The sequence below is a fragment of the Aphelocoma coerulescens genome, chromosome 23 (assembly GCF_041296385.1).
Source record: "Aphelocoma coerulescens isolate FSJ_1873_10779 chromosome 23, UR_Acoe_1.0, whole genome shotgun sequence".
NCBI classification, from domain to species: Eukaryota; Metazoa; Chordata; class Aves; order Passeriformes; family Corvidae; genus Aphelocoma; species Aphelocoma coerulescens.
The window spans coordinates 4,062,570-4,074,482 of NC_091036.1; the positions used below are offsets into that span (position 1 = coordinate 4,062,570).

At 50.7% G+C, this 11,913-nt stretch overlaps 1 protein-coding gene across 1 annotated transcript; it reads left to right on the top strand.

The window, feature by feature from the left end:
- The first annotated feature begins 1,031 nt into the window (after positions 1 to 1,031).
- Positions 1,032 to 8,014, top strand: SF3A3 (splicing factor 3a subunit 3). Its single transcript, XM_069036103.1, has 17 exons — positions 1,032 to 1,204; positions 1,279 to 1,326; positions 1,453 to 1,505; positions 1,853 to 1,958; positions 2,373 to 2,445; positions 2,799 to 2,890; positions 3,042 to 3,124; positions 3,488 to 3,626; positions 3,961 to 4,029; positions 4,431 to 4,498; positions 4,840 to 4,947; positions 5,151 to 5,220; positions 6,133 to 6,297; positions 6,410 to 6,520; positions 6,942 to 7,032; positions 7,347 to 7,402; positions 7,736 to 8,014. Exons 1-17 carry the CDS (start codon positions 1,109 to 1,111, stop codon positions 7,811 to 7,813), a joined length of 1,506 nt encoding a protein of 501 aa, XP_068892204.1. The 5' UTR covers positions 1,032 to 1,108; the 3' UTR covers positions 7,814 to 8,014.
- The last annotated feature ends 3,899 nt before the right edge of the window (positions 8,015 to 11,913 follow it).

Here is an 11,913-nt window from a genome sequence, read left to right on the forward strand (position 1 = left end):
TCTCCCACTTTCTCCCACCTCCTCCTATGTACACTGCCATTTGTGGGGTGAGGAGGAGGAAGGTGATGCAAGGGCTGGTCTTGTCCCACCTCGATCCTCCTGATGCCAGCAGCCCAAAATAAGGAGGCCATGTGGCTGGATGGGACATTGTTGGATTTCAACTCCTTTCCTTCCCAGAGATGAAGTTTCACGCAAAGAGAAATGGAAGAACACTAAGTTCAGAATCTTATCTCTGTTTTTATTTTTGACAGGCATTCCTGAAGAAAGGTGATGTACCTTGGGGCAGCCTATAGTGCAAGGGAGTAATTAAAGACAGTATTCTTACCTGCTGCATCATCCTCTCCTCAGTGAAGGATCATCTTTGTCTACCATTAATTAAGATAAATTTTCTTCTTGCTTTTGGCTTAGAGTAATTTATCGTGCATGGCAGAAAAAAAGAATAATTTATTAGTGACTTAAAATTTAATTACAGCTTTGCATTTGGCAATGCGGGGGCAAGGCACGGGTATGATCCGTCCTTGGATTTAAGGTGGATCTGAAGAAGGCAGTTGAAACGCAAGTGGAATGTTGCAGCCGGGGTGTCTGCGGGAGGACTTGCACCGCGATCGTGTCGCTCGGGCGCACCCGTACTGCTGAAAGCAAAGTCTGAGCTGCCGCCGCACCGAGGCACCGGACCCGGGGAGCTGCGGGCGCGTCCCACACGGTGCGTCCCAGCTCGGCCGGGGCTCGGCACCGTGTAACGCTGCTGCAGACGGGCAACCCCAGAGAAGCCGTTGTGCCTCCAGGCTGGGGCAGCCCTGGCCCCAAATCCAAACCGGCATCTCGGGCCACTCAGTGCCACCAAGCACCGCGCTCGGACACGGCTCTCGGACACCGCGCTCGGACACGGCCCCGCGCGCGGCGGTGCCAGGCGAGGCCGCGCCGCAGCGGTCGCTGAAAGGGCCCGGCCGGGTCGCAGCCGCCGCCTGCCGGCCGCCCCGGGGCACCGCGCACTGCGCCGGAACTGCCGCGCGGGGCGCGGGCGGGTCCGGAACCTTCCCGCGAGCACACCCCGGCTGTGCCGCGGCCTTCCGGCGGTGGTGGAAGCGGTGCGCGAGGCTGGCGCGGGATGGAGACGATCCTGGAGCAGCAGCGGCGGTACCACGAGGAGCGGGAGCGGCTTATGGACGTGATGGTGAAGGAGATGCTCACCAAGAAGTCCACGGTACGCCCGGGGCCTTGGGGGGTAGGGGAGGCCGCCTCCCGGGCCCGCGCTCACCCCCTCGCCTCTCCCCGCAGCTCCGCGACCAGATCAACTCGGACCACCGGACTCGTGCCATGCAGGACGTGAGTGCGCCAGGGCCGGGGCCAGGGCCGCGAGCGGGGCTGGGGGCGGGCCGGGCTCCCGAGAGCGAACGGGGCCCGTCCCAGTAACGGGCTGTGCGGCGCTCGGGCCTTTCCTTTGTTCCGCAGAGGTACATGGAAGTGAGCGGCAACCTGCGGGACTTGTACGACGACAAGGACGGGTGAGTGTGCCTGGGGCCCTCGTGTGCCTGAGCGTGTCCTGCTGGTGAGGAACTTGGGGCTGTTTTAAGTCAGTGTAAATGTCTAAAGAATAACACACGAATCGAGATCTGGTGACTAAATGCAGGGCAGGACCCGAGTGCATATGGGAAGTGTCCGTCTTGGATGGACATTTTGTTATGCATGTGGTTCGAGTTGTGGGGAGGCCCTGAGCCAGCTGGGCTGGGAGGTCCCCCATGACTCGTAGGTCTGCAGTTAGACACTGCAGCATAGACCTGGACTAAGGCTGTGTCAGCATCACCTTGTTTTCCCTTCTCTTCATAATCTGTTGCTGCCCATGAACTCGTAGCCTACGTAAGGAAGAACTCAGTGCCATTTCCGGGCCAAATGAATTTGCGGAGTTTTACAACAGACTGAAGCAAATTAAGGAATTTCACCGGAAGCACCCAAATGAGGTGAGTATTTACCTGCTCCATAGGAACAGGTGAGATGTGCTCTGCTGGATCTCATTCCTACAGGTAACAGAGCTTTTGTTTCCCCAGTTTAATTGCCTTAACACACAAGTACTGAGAACACTCAGCAGTCACTTGAGCACAGCTGCTCAGGGTCAGGCAACATGTGAGGGAGCAGTGCAGGACACTCGCCATGTTCCTTGCAAGGGAATGTTCAGCTGAGCTGGGGTCAGATCTCACCTTTCTCATGTTGGCTAAAGCCACACTTTTGCCTTTGTGCAGAAAAAAAGGTGATAAAGCTTTGAGTCTGTTTTCTGTTTGCAGTTTCATTATTTGCCACCTCGTGTGATTTTATATTAGTTATTCTGGGACAGGAGCTGAAGTAAATCACTGTGTGGCTTGTATCTGCCCATGCAGATCTGTGTTCCTATGTCAGTGGAGTTTGAGGAGCTGCTGAAGGCCAGAGACAACCCAAGTGAAGAAGCTCAGAGTAAGTTTGTAGTTTGCTTGAGCCCTGACATTATTTAATAGGTTGTTTGATCTGGTTTGCATGTTTCAGGGCTTCACCTCCCCTTTTACTAAAAGAATTCTGAAAACTCTTTTGTCATCTAAGTTCTTCTGAACTGCAGTCCCTGGAATGTTCCCCAGTGTGAGGCTGCTGTTCCTGAGGAATGTTGTGGACAGAGCAGCAGTTGGGGCTGCTCAATGAGTGTCGAAGGCATTGTAGCACCTTCCTTAAGCATAAATGACTTCATAGCTAATCCTTTTCCAGTTCAAAAACAGTTGTATAATAAGTAGGGAATACTAAGCTCATAATAAAGGTTTTCATGATCTTTCCTGCAGATCTGGTGGAGTTCACAGATGAGGAAGGGTATGGACGATACTTGGATTTGCATGATTGTTACCTCAAGTACATTAATCTGAAATCATCAGAGGTGAGTGGCTGCTGTGTTTGGGCACCTCCAGTACTTGGTACATCAGGGCCCAGGGATCCCCAGGCCCTGCAGAGGCTGAGGCTTCTCTTTTCTGGGAACTGGATGTTAATTTGGCTGTATACGAACTCTGACTCAGACCTTCTGTTCTTAGAAATTGGATTACATCACTTACTTATCCACATTTGACCAACTCTTCGATATTCCCAAGGAGAGAAAAAATGCTGAATATAAGAGGTGAGCCTGTGTGCCTGCCTGCTTCCTTCATGGCACTTGGTGAGAAGGAATTTGCTTCTGAAGTGTTCAGCTGCTAAGATTGTAATTAACAGCCAAACTTAACTCACATAAATTGGGTGCCTGAGCTCAGTCATGTGTCTGAGCCCCAAGAAAACTTGCAGCACAGCAGAGATGTGGAGAGCCACATTTGGCTCTGAGGAAGAGCTTTAATGTACGCTTGGAACTGCTATGTCAAGAAATCCTGTGTGGAAAAACTGGCCTGACCTTGGTCACGTCCCTCTGTAGTACTGGAGGGTAATGACTGTCCAAAGATGTAGTTAGAGGGTGATAGTGAATTACTTGTGCTCATGATTCCCCTGCCAGGTATCTTGAAATGCTCCTTGAGTACCTGCAGGATTACACAGATCGAGTGAAACCATTACTGGACCAGAATGAACTTTTTGGGAAAATTCAGACGGAGTTTGAGAAGAAGTGGGAGAACGGCACGTTCCCGGGCTGGCCAGTGAGTAGCCTGAGCCTGAGTGATGCTCCTGTGTTTGTGAGGGGGTTGTGTGAGTCATTTGTGTAGTCACTGTTGATCATGACAGTGAGAGCTGCAGCTCTGTGTCACCAGGGTGCAGGGTGATACTGACCTGAATTTAAAACCCAGCATAACGGTTTAAAGCGTGCATTGTTTCAGGATGGCTTATTTTGCATCTTTACTATTGTTCCACTTTCAGTTTAGTAAGAGGATTTTTCTCTGTGAAATGATCTGCTTTTCTTGAGGTTAAAATGTTCTATGGCCAGAAGTGTTGTAGTATGTCATGCAGCTCTTTCACGTGGTTTTTTTTTGGCAGAAAGAGACCAGCAGTGCCCTCACCCATGCTGGTGCCCACCTGGACCTCTCAGCCTTCTCCTCCTGGGAGGTACGTTTCCAGTGCTCTGCACTTATTGCCATGTTTTGAACAGGGGGAAGTTCAGTCATTTGGGTTTTTTGTGTAATTTTAGTGCTGTGTTTTCGTCTCTGTGTCTGTGTTTTCTGAGTAAAACTTTGATGGTGCTGATGGTGTCATTTCTCCCACTGGGGGTTTGTCGCGGGTTGGGTTTGTAACCGGGCAGGCTAACCTATGACAGGGATGTAACTTGAAAGACCTGGTTAGATTTGTCACATCCCTCATTTTCCAGGGAGGAGGGGTACACTGTTGACAGTCCTTTCTTGAATGCTGTTTACCAGGGTTTTTTCTTCATTAGTAAACTAAAGTGGACTATATCCATAGTGTATGTGTTGAACAGCTTGTCTCTTACAGTAGTTTATTTAATTGAACAGGAGTTGGCCTCCCTGGGACTGGACAGGTTAAAATCAGCTTTGCTGGCTCTTGGGCTGAAGTGTGGTGGGTAAGGTGCAGTCTTTGTAGAGTTCCTTTCAGTTTCTGAGGTCTTCCTGTATCACATTTCTTTCTGGGATACTTGTGTGGTTCTCTGTTGTACTGCAATTACCTTAGTGATGTTTGAAAGCTAAAACTTTAAGAACCAAGCAGTGGGATCTGGTGCTCTGAACCAGTCCTGTATGGGAGTCTCTGGTACAGTAGACTTTGACTTGAGGAATGAAGACAAAGATAAAGGGAATCTCATGATTTCCTAAAAGCTACATTTAGAATTTTGTTGCATGAATTCAAGTAGTTCTCAGGAAATGTAAAACTGTGGTCTAGACTAATCCACTCCCTGCTTCTCTGCAGGACTCTGGAGGAGCGTGCTCAGAGGCTTTTTAGCACTAAAGGCAAATCCCTGGAAGCACTTGATCCTTCCTTGTTTGCTAAGAATCCAAAGACAAAAGGAAGCAAAAGGTGAGTTCTTAGAGGTCATTCTGAGGCTGGCAATGTTCTCTCCTCTTGGATGAGGAGTGTTCTGTAGTCACCACTCTTGTGGAGTTAGGACAGAGATTCTGGAGTATTAGAAGCTTTTCATGTTGGACCAAATAGTGCTGAACCAAATGGAAGGTATCAGAGCTGAACTTGTGCGTTTAATGAAGATACCTCATCTGTTTCAGAGACACTGAAAGAAATAAAGATCTTGCATTCCTGGAAGCTCAGATTTATGAGTATGTGGAAGTTCTCGGGGTAAGGATTTTATGTTGGTTTTGAGCTTTTTATTTCGGAGCTGTCAAATAGTGACTGGAAGGTTGTCCTAATCTTTAACTAGTGCTTTCATAGACAGCAGCACATCAGTGTGCTGCACCACATCTGTTTTGTGCGTAAGTCACACAGTATTGCAAACCGTTACTTGATCTGCCTTGCTCCTTGCCATCAGTTTTGGGGGATTGTTTTCAGGAGGATGGCTGCTGCTGTAGTAACATTGGAAGTGCTAATAGGTCATGCAAGGTTTCATTCTTTGCAAATAGGAAATGTCAGGATACTAAAAACTGAAATTGTTTGGCTGAGTAAGGTGGGAATTCTCTGCTTCACACTCGTCTTCTGACACTGAGGAAGTTTTTCGCTACAAGAGTTTGACCTGACTTTTTTGCTGTCATGGTGATGCCTTTTCCTGGTTTTGAAATCAAGAGTCAAACACGGTTAGAAGGGGAAAAGGGATTTTACCTTGGTATTTATTTTAAGGATCCTTAGGTGCACACGTCCAGGTGGAATGCACCGAAATGCACCCCGCAATGCACCCACACAATAGATCGAGTATATCATTATAGGTGTTACTAATTAGCAGATCTATCAAAGATTCCCCAAGGAGAGGCTCGAGTGAGCCCCCCTCCCCAAGGAACCTTTCCCTCGATGGTTCTATCTGAGTTTACAGAATGTGTTCTGGAGAGGACCTTGGGCTCTGGGGCACACTGATCCCTGGCTACGAAGCTTCTAAAAATGTTTAGTCTCTCAGCTTGACAAACAAGTCCAAGAATGTAGGCAAAAAGCACTGAGAATATAGAAGTTGTAAAAAAGTATAACAGGGGTATAAAAGAAAAGGCAAAAAATCTTCATGGCGTCAATGGTATGTGGACAATTCCTTCTCTTCTCTCACTCCAGGAACAAAGACACCTCACCCACGAGAACGTGCAGCGTAAGCAGGCACGGACAGGGGAGGAGAGAGAGGAGGAGGAGGAAGAGCAGATCAGTGAGAGTGAGAGTGAAGATGAAGAAAATGAAATCATTTATAATCCTAAAAATCTGCCTCTTGGTTGGGATGGGAAGGTAACTGAGACTATCAGGCCTGAAGAAGTGGGAGAGGTCACTGACTCCACACTGCTCCTCTGTTTGAGCTGCTTTGCTATGCGACCTAATCCTCATGTCTCCTTGCTTGCAGCCCATCCCATACTGGTTGTATAAACTCCATGGTTTGAACATCAACTACAATTGTGAGATTTGTGGTAACTACACCTACCGAGGGCCCAAGGCATTCCAGCGGCACTTTGCAGTAAGTGACATTCGCTGCAGGAACAGCCCTGCTGGGTTCAGACAGTCATTGTAATGAGTCACTGGTGAGTCCCTGGGGTCCCCGAGCAGCACTTTTGCGGTGTGGGTCTGAGCTGGTGCTGCAAGGCTATGCAGCAGGACCCAGAGATTGTGTTGGGCGTACAGCTGATGCTGTACCATCCCTGCCCATTTGAACACTCATTCCAGTGCTCAGGTCTGATGGGTACAGGGTGCCTGTTGATGGCTGGTATGGTGTTAACTGTCTACAGGACAAAAAAATAATATTTTTGTAGAGGACTGGTAGATTTGAACTTTGATAGTATGTGTTGCACCCTGTTCAGATGTTAATGTCTTTTGTGCTCTTTGGCATTGTGGAGGATGTGGTGCTCCCTCTCACACTGATTCTCATCTCTTTCCCCCAGGAGTGGAGACATGCCCATGGAATGCGGTGCCTGGGCATTCCCAACACAGCACACTTTGCCAACGTCACACAGATTGAGGATGCAGTCTCGTGTAAGTGGTGATGGCAGAACAGGAAACATGTTAAAGAACACTACCTTTCCTGAAGGAGTGGCTTTGGACCTTGGTCTCATGTCTCATCCTGAACAATCCATTTTAAGTTTTGTTTGCTGCGGTTCAGTGCCTTTCAGTAGCCGCACAGTGAAATGGTAACTTTGTAATGAATGTTAGATACATTCCTGGACTGCTGAAGTGAGGGTGTTTCAAAAGAAGGGAGGGAAAAAAGCTCATGTGTATATTTTTTACTGGATTAAAAACAAGTATCTCGAGGGAAGTGGCATAAATCCTGTTTAACTTTGTGTTTGCAGTGTGGGCAAAGCTGAAACAGCAGAAGGCTTCAGAGAGGTGGCAGCCCGATACAGAGGTGAGCAGTGAGAGGCATTCGGTGTCTCCACTCCTGTGTCCATGGGAACCCTTTGTTCCTGGGTGTAAGCAGTGTCCTCACTTATGCTGGTGCCTTTTCCTAAACTTCTGTTCCAAAGCCATTTTTCAACAGTGTGCAGGTCAATGGTGGGAAGTAAAATCTGTAGTACAACCTGTAACAACTTTGGCTCTGGGTGAGCTCTTCTCTCAGAACCTGCTGGCAGATCCACTGCCTGCCTTCCTGCACAGAGGTTCTGGCAGGGTTCTTATGTTCAGTGGCTGCTCTTGGAGCTAACATTTGAGTGCTGTCTCTAAACTCTTGGTTCTGTTCCAGGAGGAATATGAGGATTCCAGCGGGAACGTGGTGAATAAAAAGACCTACGAAGACCTGAAGCGCCAAGGGCTGCTGTAGCTGTCCCCGGGTGAAGGATCACACGTCTGCAGAGAGAGTGGATGTGGCAGCAGCTCTGACTTCTTCATTGTCTGGATTTTATATGTGCATGAATACAGATTTCAAGAATACTTTATAGAGTCACTTTCTAGTAAGCCCCTTAGAGTTGTGACATTGTTTTATATTAAAAAATACCTTGAAAAATAAAGTCACTGTAATTTAGGAAGTGCTGAGAGACTTGTCTTCTTTCGTATGCTGGAAGGAAGAGATTTGATTACAGTGTGTTTAAAATGCTTTTTACACAGCTGTCAGAAACAATTCCTTCTCTCATTTCCACTCTGACGGAAATATTTATGTGAGGGTTGACTCTCTGAAACACATGGACACGGTTTCTAGATCTTGCTGTGAACTTGTGGTTTTCTTTGCACTCCTTTACAAAACAAGCTCACCTGGCTTAGAGGCCTGCTTTTATCTTGGGTCTGTCCCCCCGGGGAGCTTTGGCCATTGTTTTTTTCAGGGAATTACCAGATGAGCTTTGGGCTCGGCTCTGTGGTGATTTCTCTGGCACTGCTGTTGGCTTGAATGACCTGGTAGATAATTCGTGTGCAGATCCTTCTGTGGTGCAGGAGGATGGAGATGGGAACAGATAGTGTGTTTAGAGGTGCCTCTTGTGGCTTCAGGAGCATCCTTGGCCCCTGGTGTCACACTCGGAGATGTCTGTACATACCCCATGGATTCATGCTGCTTCAAGAATTGCAGGTCCATTGTCCAGAGGCCACTCACATCACGTGTGGCAGTGGCAGTTGTGCCCTCCAGTCCCCTGAGAGCAGTGGTGGCTTGTGTGACATCTCCAGCTTTGCAAGCCCTTTCTCCATTGCTGTACAGGGCCGTTTGTGTCTCTGCTGCTGTGGAGCTGCATGTGACACTTCCCTGGGGGGGTGGCTGACACGGGTGGGGCTGGGCTGTGGGGCAGGTGCTACAGCAGCTGCTCAGAGGCGCTCCAGTGCTGGCACTGCCTGCAGGTGTGCTTGGGGCTTCAGGAATAGGCAGACAGGTGAGTCAATGCTATGGGCTCTTTCCCTGCCTGGGGGGAAGGTTGTCCTGGGATGAGGCCGTGTCAGGCAGATGTTAGTTCCTTGCCCCACCTGGAGCTGGGCTGGGCTGGTACTGGGCTCAGTAGGATGTCCAGAGCTGTTCTGGGTGGTGACTGTGCTGGTTTGCAGGGTGAGGTGCCAGCTGGCACTGTCTTTTCTGTCGCTCTGAGGAATGGTCTTGGAGGTCTTTTCGTGAGCTTCAGCCCCTCCGGGTCCTGGGGGAATGGTGACTCAGCCTAAATCATAAAACAGGAGGGGAGTATTGCCATTCTCCTTGGAGAATTTGGCTTTGGAGCCTATTTGGAGTCATATCTCCACCATTTCCTTAGCAAAACAAGTAAATGTTTGGAATGAAAATAGAGAATGGAGAGCCAGGTCGCATCTTCACTTGCAGCAGCAAACTGCTGCATGGTGGCACTTTTTCACTGTGTCACCCTGACTCCTGCTCCTGGTAGCTGCCTGCAGGGCTGTGCTGCCTGTGAGCTCTGGGGAGGGTTGTTGCCACACCAACAGCACACACAGTTCCCCAGGGCTCCTTCTCCCCATCAGCAACCACAGCAGCCTCGGTGGATTTGGGGAGTCTCTCAGGAGGGGGTGACTGGTTGTCCCAGGGCTGAGCACTGGAGGTGGAGCACAGACCTGTACTGGGGTGTCTGCCCTGCACCTTAGGGGAGCAGCTCTGATTGTGCCTCCTTCTGCCAGGTCTGGGTGCAGCTGCTGGTGGATAATGATGGCTGGACACCAATGGCTCGTCCCCTGCATTCGAGGTAATGGGGCTCTTGTGCAGCACAGAGAGCAGTGTCTGTCCATCCCCCATCCTGGCTCCATCGCTGCTTCAGTTGTTGGGGGCTGTGCCAGAGACCTCCCTGGGGTGAAGGGTGGCTTCTGGTCACCTGGGGCTTTGGGAAGGTGGAGGAGTATCCCCGCTTATCTGTTTCAAGGATGAGTTGCCTGTGCTGCTGGGGAGGCTCTTTGGGCTGTGGGTAAAGCAGACAGCAGGTGTGGTGGTCTCAGTCATTCCCACTTGATTCCAGGCTTGCTGCTCTGCATCTTGGCTCTGCAACTCTGTCTTCAGGACTCTCTTGCCACAGTAGGTGAGTTCTGTATCCCAAGAGGAAATCTGGGGGCCTGTGGGGAGTGGGGCAAAGGCAGTGTGGTGCACCAGGGACTTTGTGTTTGTCCTCTCCAGGCTGTGCTCTGTAGGACAGAGCTGCTGGACAGGTGAGGAATCTTTCCTTATGGTTTAGCCCCCATAAAAGCCTGTTCTTCCCAGGCAATATGGCTGGAAGTGGGAGGGAGAGGCTGTTGAAACATCTGTCCATAATGCTGCTGTGGTGGGCTGTTGGCTCTGACCTGCTTGTTGGGCTGCCTAGCTGGTGGCTGCAAGTGGACCCCATTGGGGACATTCTGTCACTGACTGCCATTTCACCTCCTAATCACAGTGTGACAGATGCTTCCCACAGGTCCTTCTGGACTATGCCATGGCTCAGAAAGGGATATGGGGTTCACTGAGCACGTTTTTCCTTGGTGTTTCCTTCACCAAGCAGGAGCTTTGTGTTTTTCAGAGCACAACACAGCTGCCAACACCATGGTGATGGCTACCAAGAATGCCTCGGTGGTGGCCACAGCCAGCAAGAACGCCTCAGTGCCCACAAAGAATGCCTTGGTAGGGGCGGTGACCACCAAGAAGGCCTCATTGGTGGCTGTGGCCACCAAGAACACTTCAGCAACCACCCAGGATGCTGCAGTCATGGTGGTCACCAAGAATGCCATGGTGATGGCCGCCACCAAGAATGCCGCAGTGGTGGCCACTGCCAGCAACACCTTGGCAGCCACCAAGAACACCTCAGTGGGGGCCACGGCGATGAAGAACACCTCAGCGGCCACCAAGAATGCCATCGTGCTGGCCTCCACCAACAATGCCTCTTTGGTGGCCACCAACACCTCTATGAAGGGAGCAGAAGAGACAACGGTAAGGGAAGGAATGGAAAGAGGGGTATTGCTGGGCCATTGCAGCCCTATGGACGGTGTCACTTGCCCAGCTGGTCAGTCACAAGATCCAGGAGTGCCATGGGAGCATCTCCTGTGGTGGAAGGGAGCACAGCGGGTGGCCAGGTGGGGGTGGCCCCCCCAGACAGTGAGGCTGTGGTTGGGGACAGACCTGCAGGGCTGTGCGAGGAGGCTTTGCTGCAAGGTAACACCCTGGTGTCTCTCCAGCAAACCTGCCAGAGCTTTCAGTGCTCCGGAGAGAGGTGTTATCAGGATGAAGCCCATGCCAATGGAACAATCACCTGCCATAATGAGACTTACTGCGAGGTATGGAGATGCAAGGGGGCTGCAACAGGGAAAGCCTTCCCTTTCTTTATCTCAGGAATCCACAGTGTTCCATTAAGTCTGTGTCCATCTCCATTTCCCATTTCTCTCTGACAGTCTGTCACTTATTTCTGCTCTTTTATGGTGGTACCTCTTCACATTCACTTTATCCTTTGACTTTGCCTGTTGCAGCTTTATCGTTTCTCCAGCACAAACTACACAGCCAGGTGCAGCAGCAGATGCGGCGTGGAGCTGTGCAGGACCAACGCCAGTGTGAGCAGGCAGCAGTGTGCCCTGGAGTGCTGCGCTGGCCCGCTCTGCCTGAGGCTCAACGCCAGTGCCTACGGTACCAGCCGAGCTTTGTTCTGCGGCAGAGGTGGGAGATGGGTGGGCAGAACCCATCGTGGAGGGGCTGTGGCTGCATCGCTGCATCTTTTCTGCCCTGGGGCTCACTCTGTCCTTGGAGCTGGGTCAGGGGCAGGGTGGCCCTGGCAGCTCTGACCACAGTATGAGCCGTGCTGGTGAATCCGGCCCTGTGTGACTGTGGAGGGCCCTGTGCAGGCTGTATGCTGGGTGCAGCCTCACAGGGCTCCTCGTCTGTTTACAGGTGACCTGCCACCCACCACCGTGCCACTGACGACCACCAGCACCCCTCGGCCTTCCCCCCAAAACGTAGGTACTGCAGGAGCAGAGGCTGCTGCATCCATGGGTTCT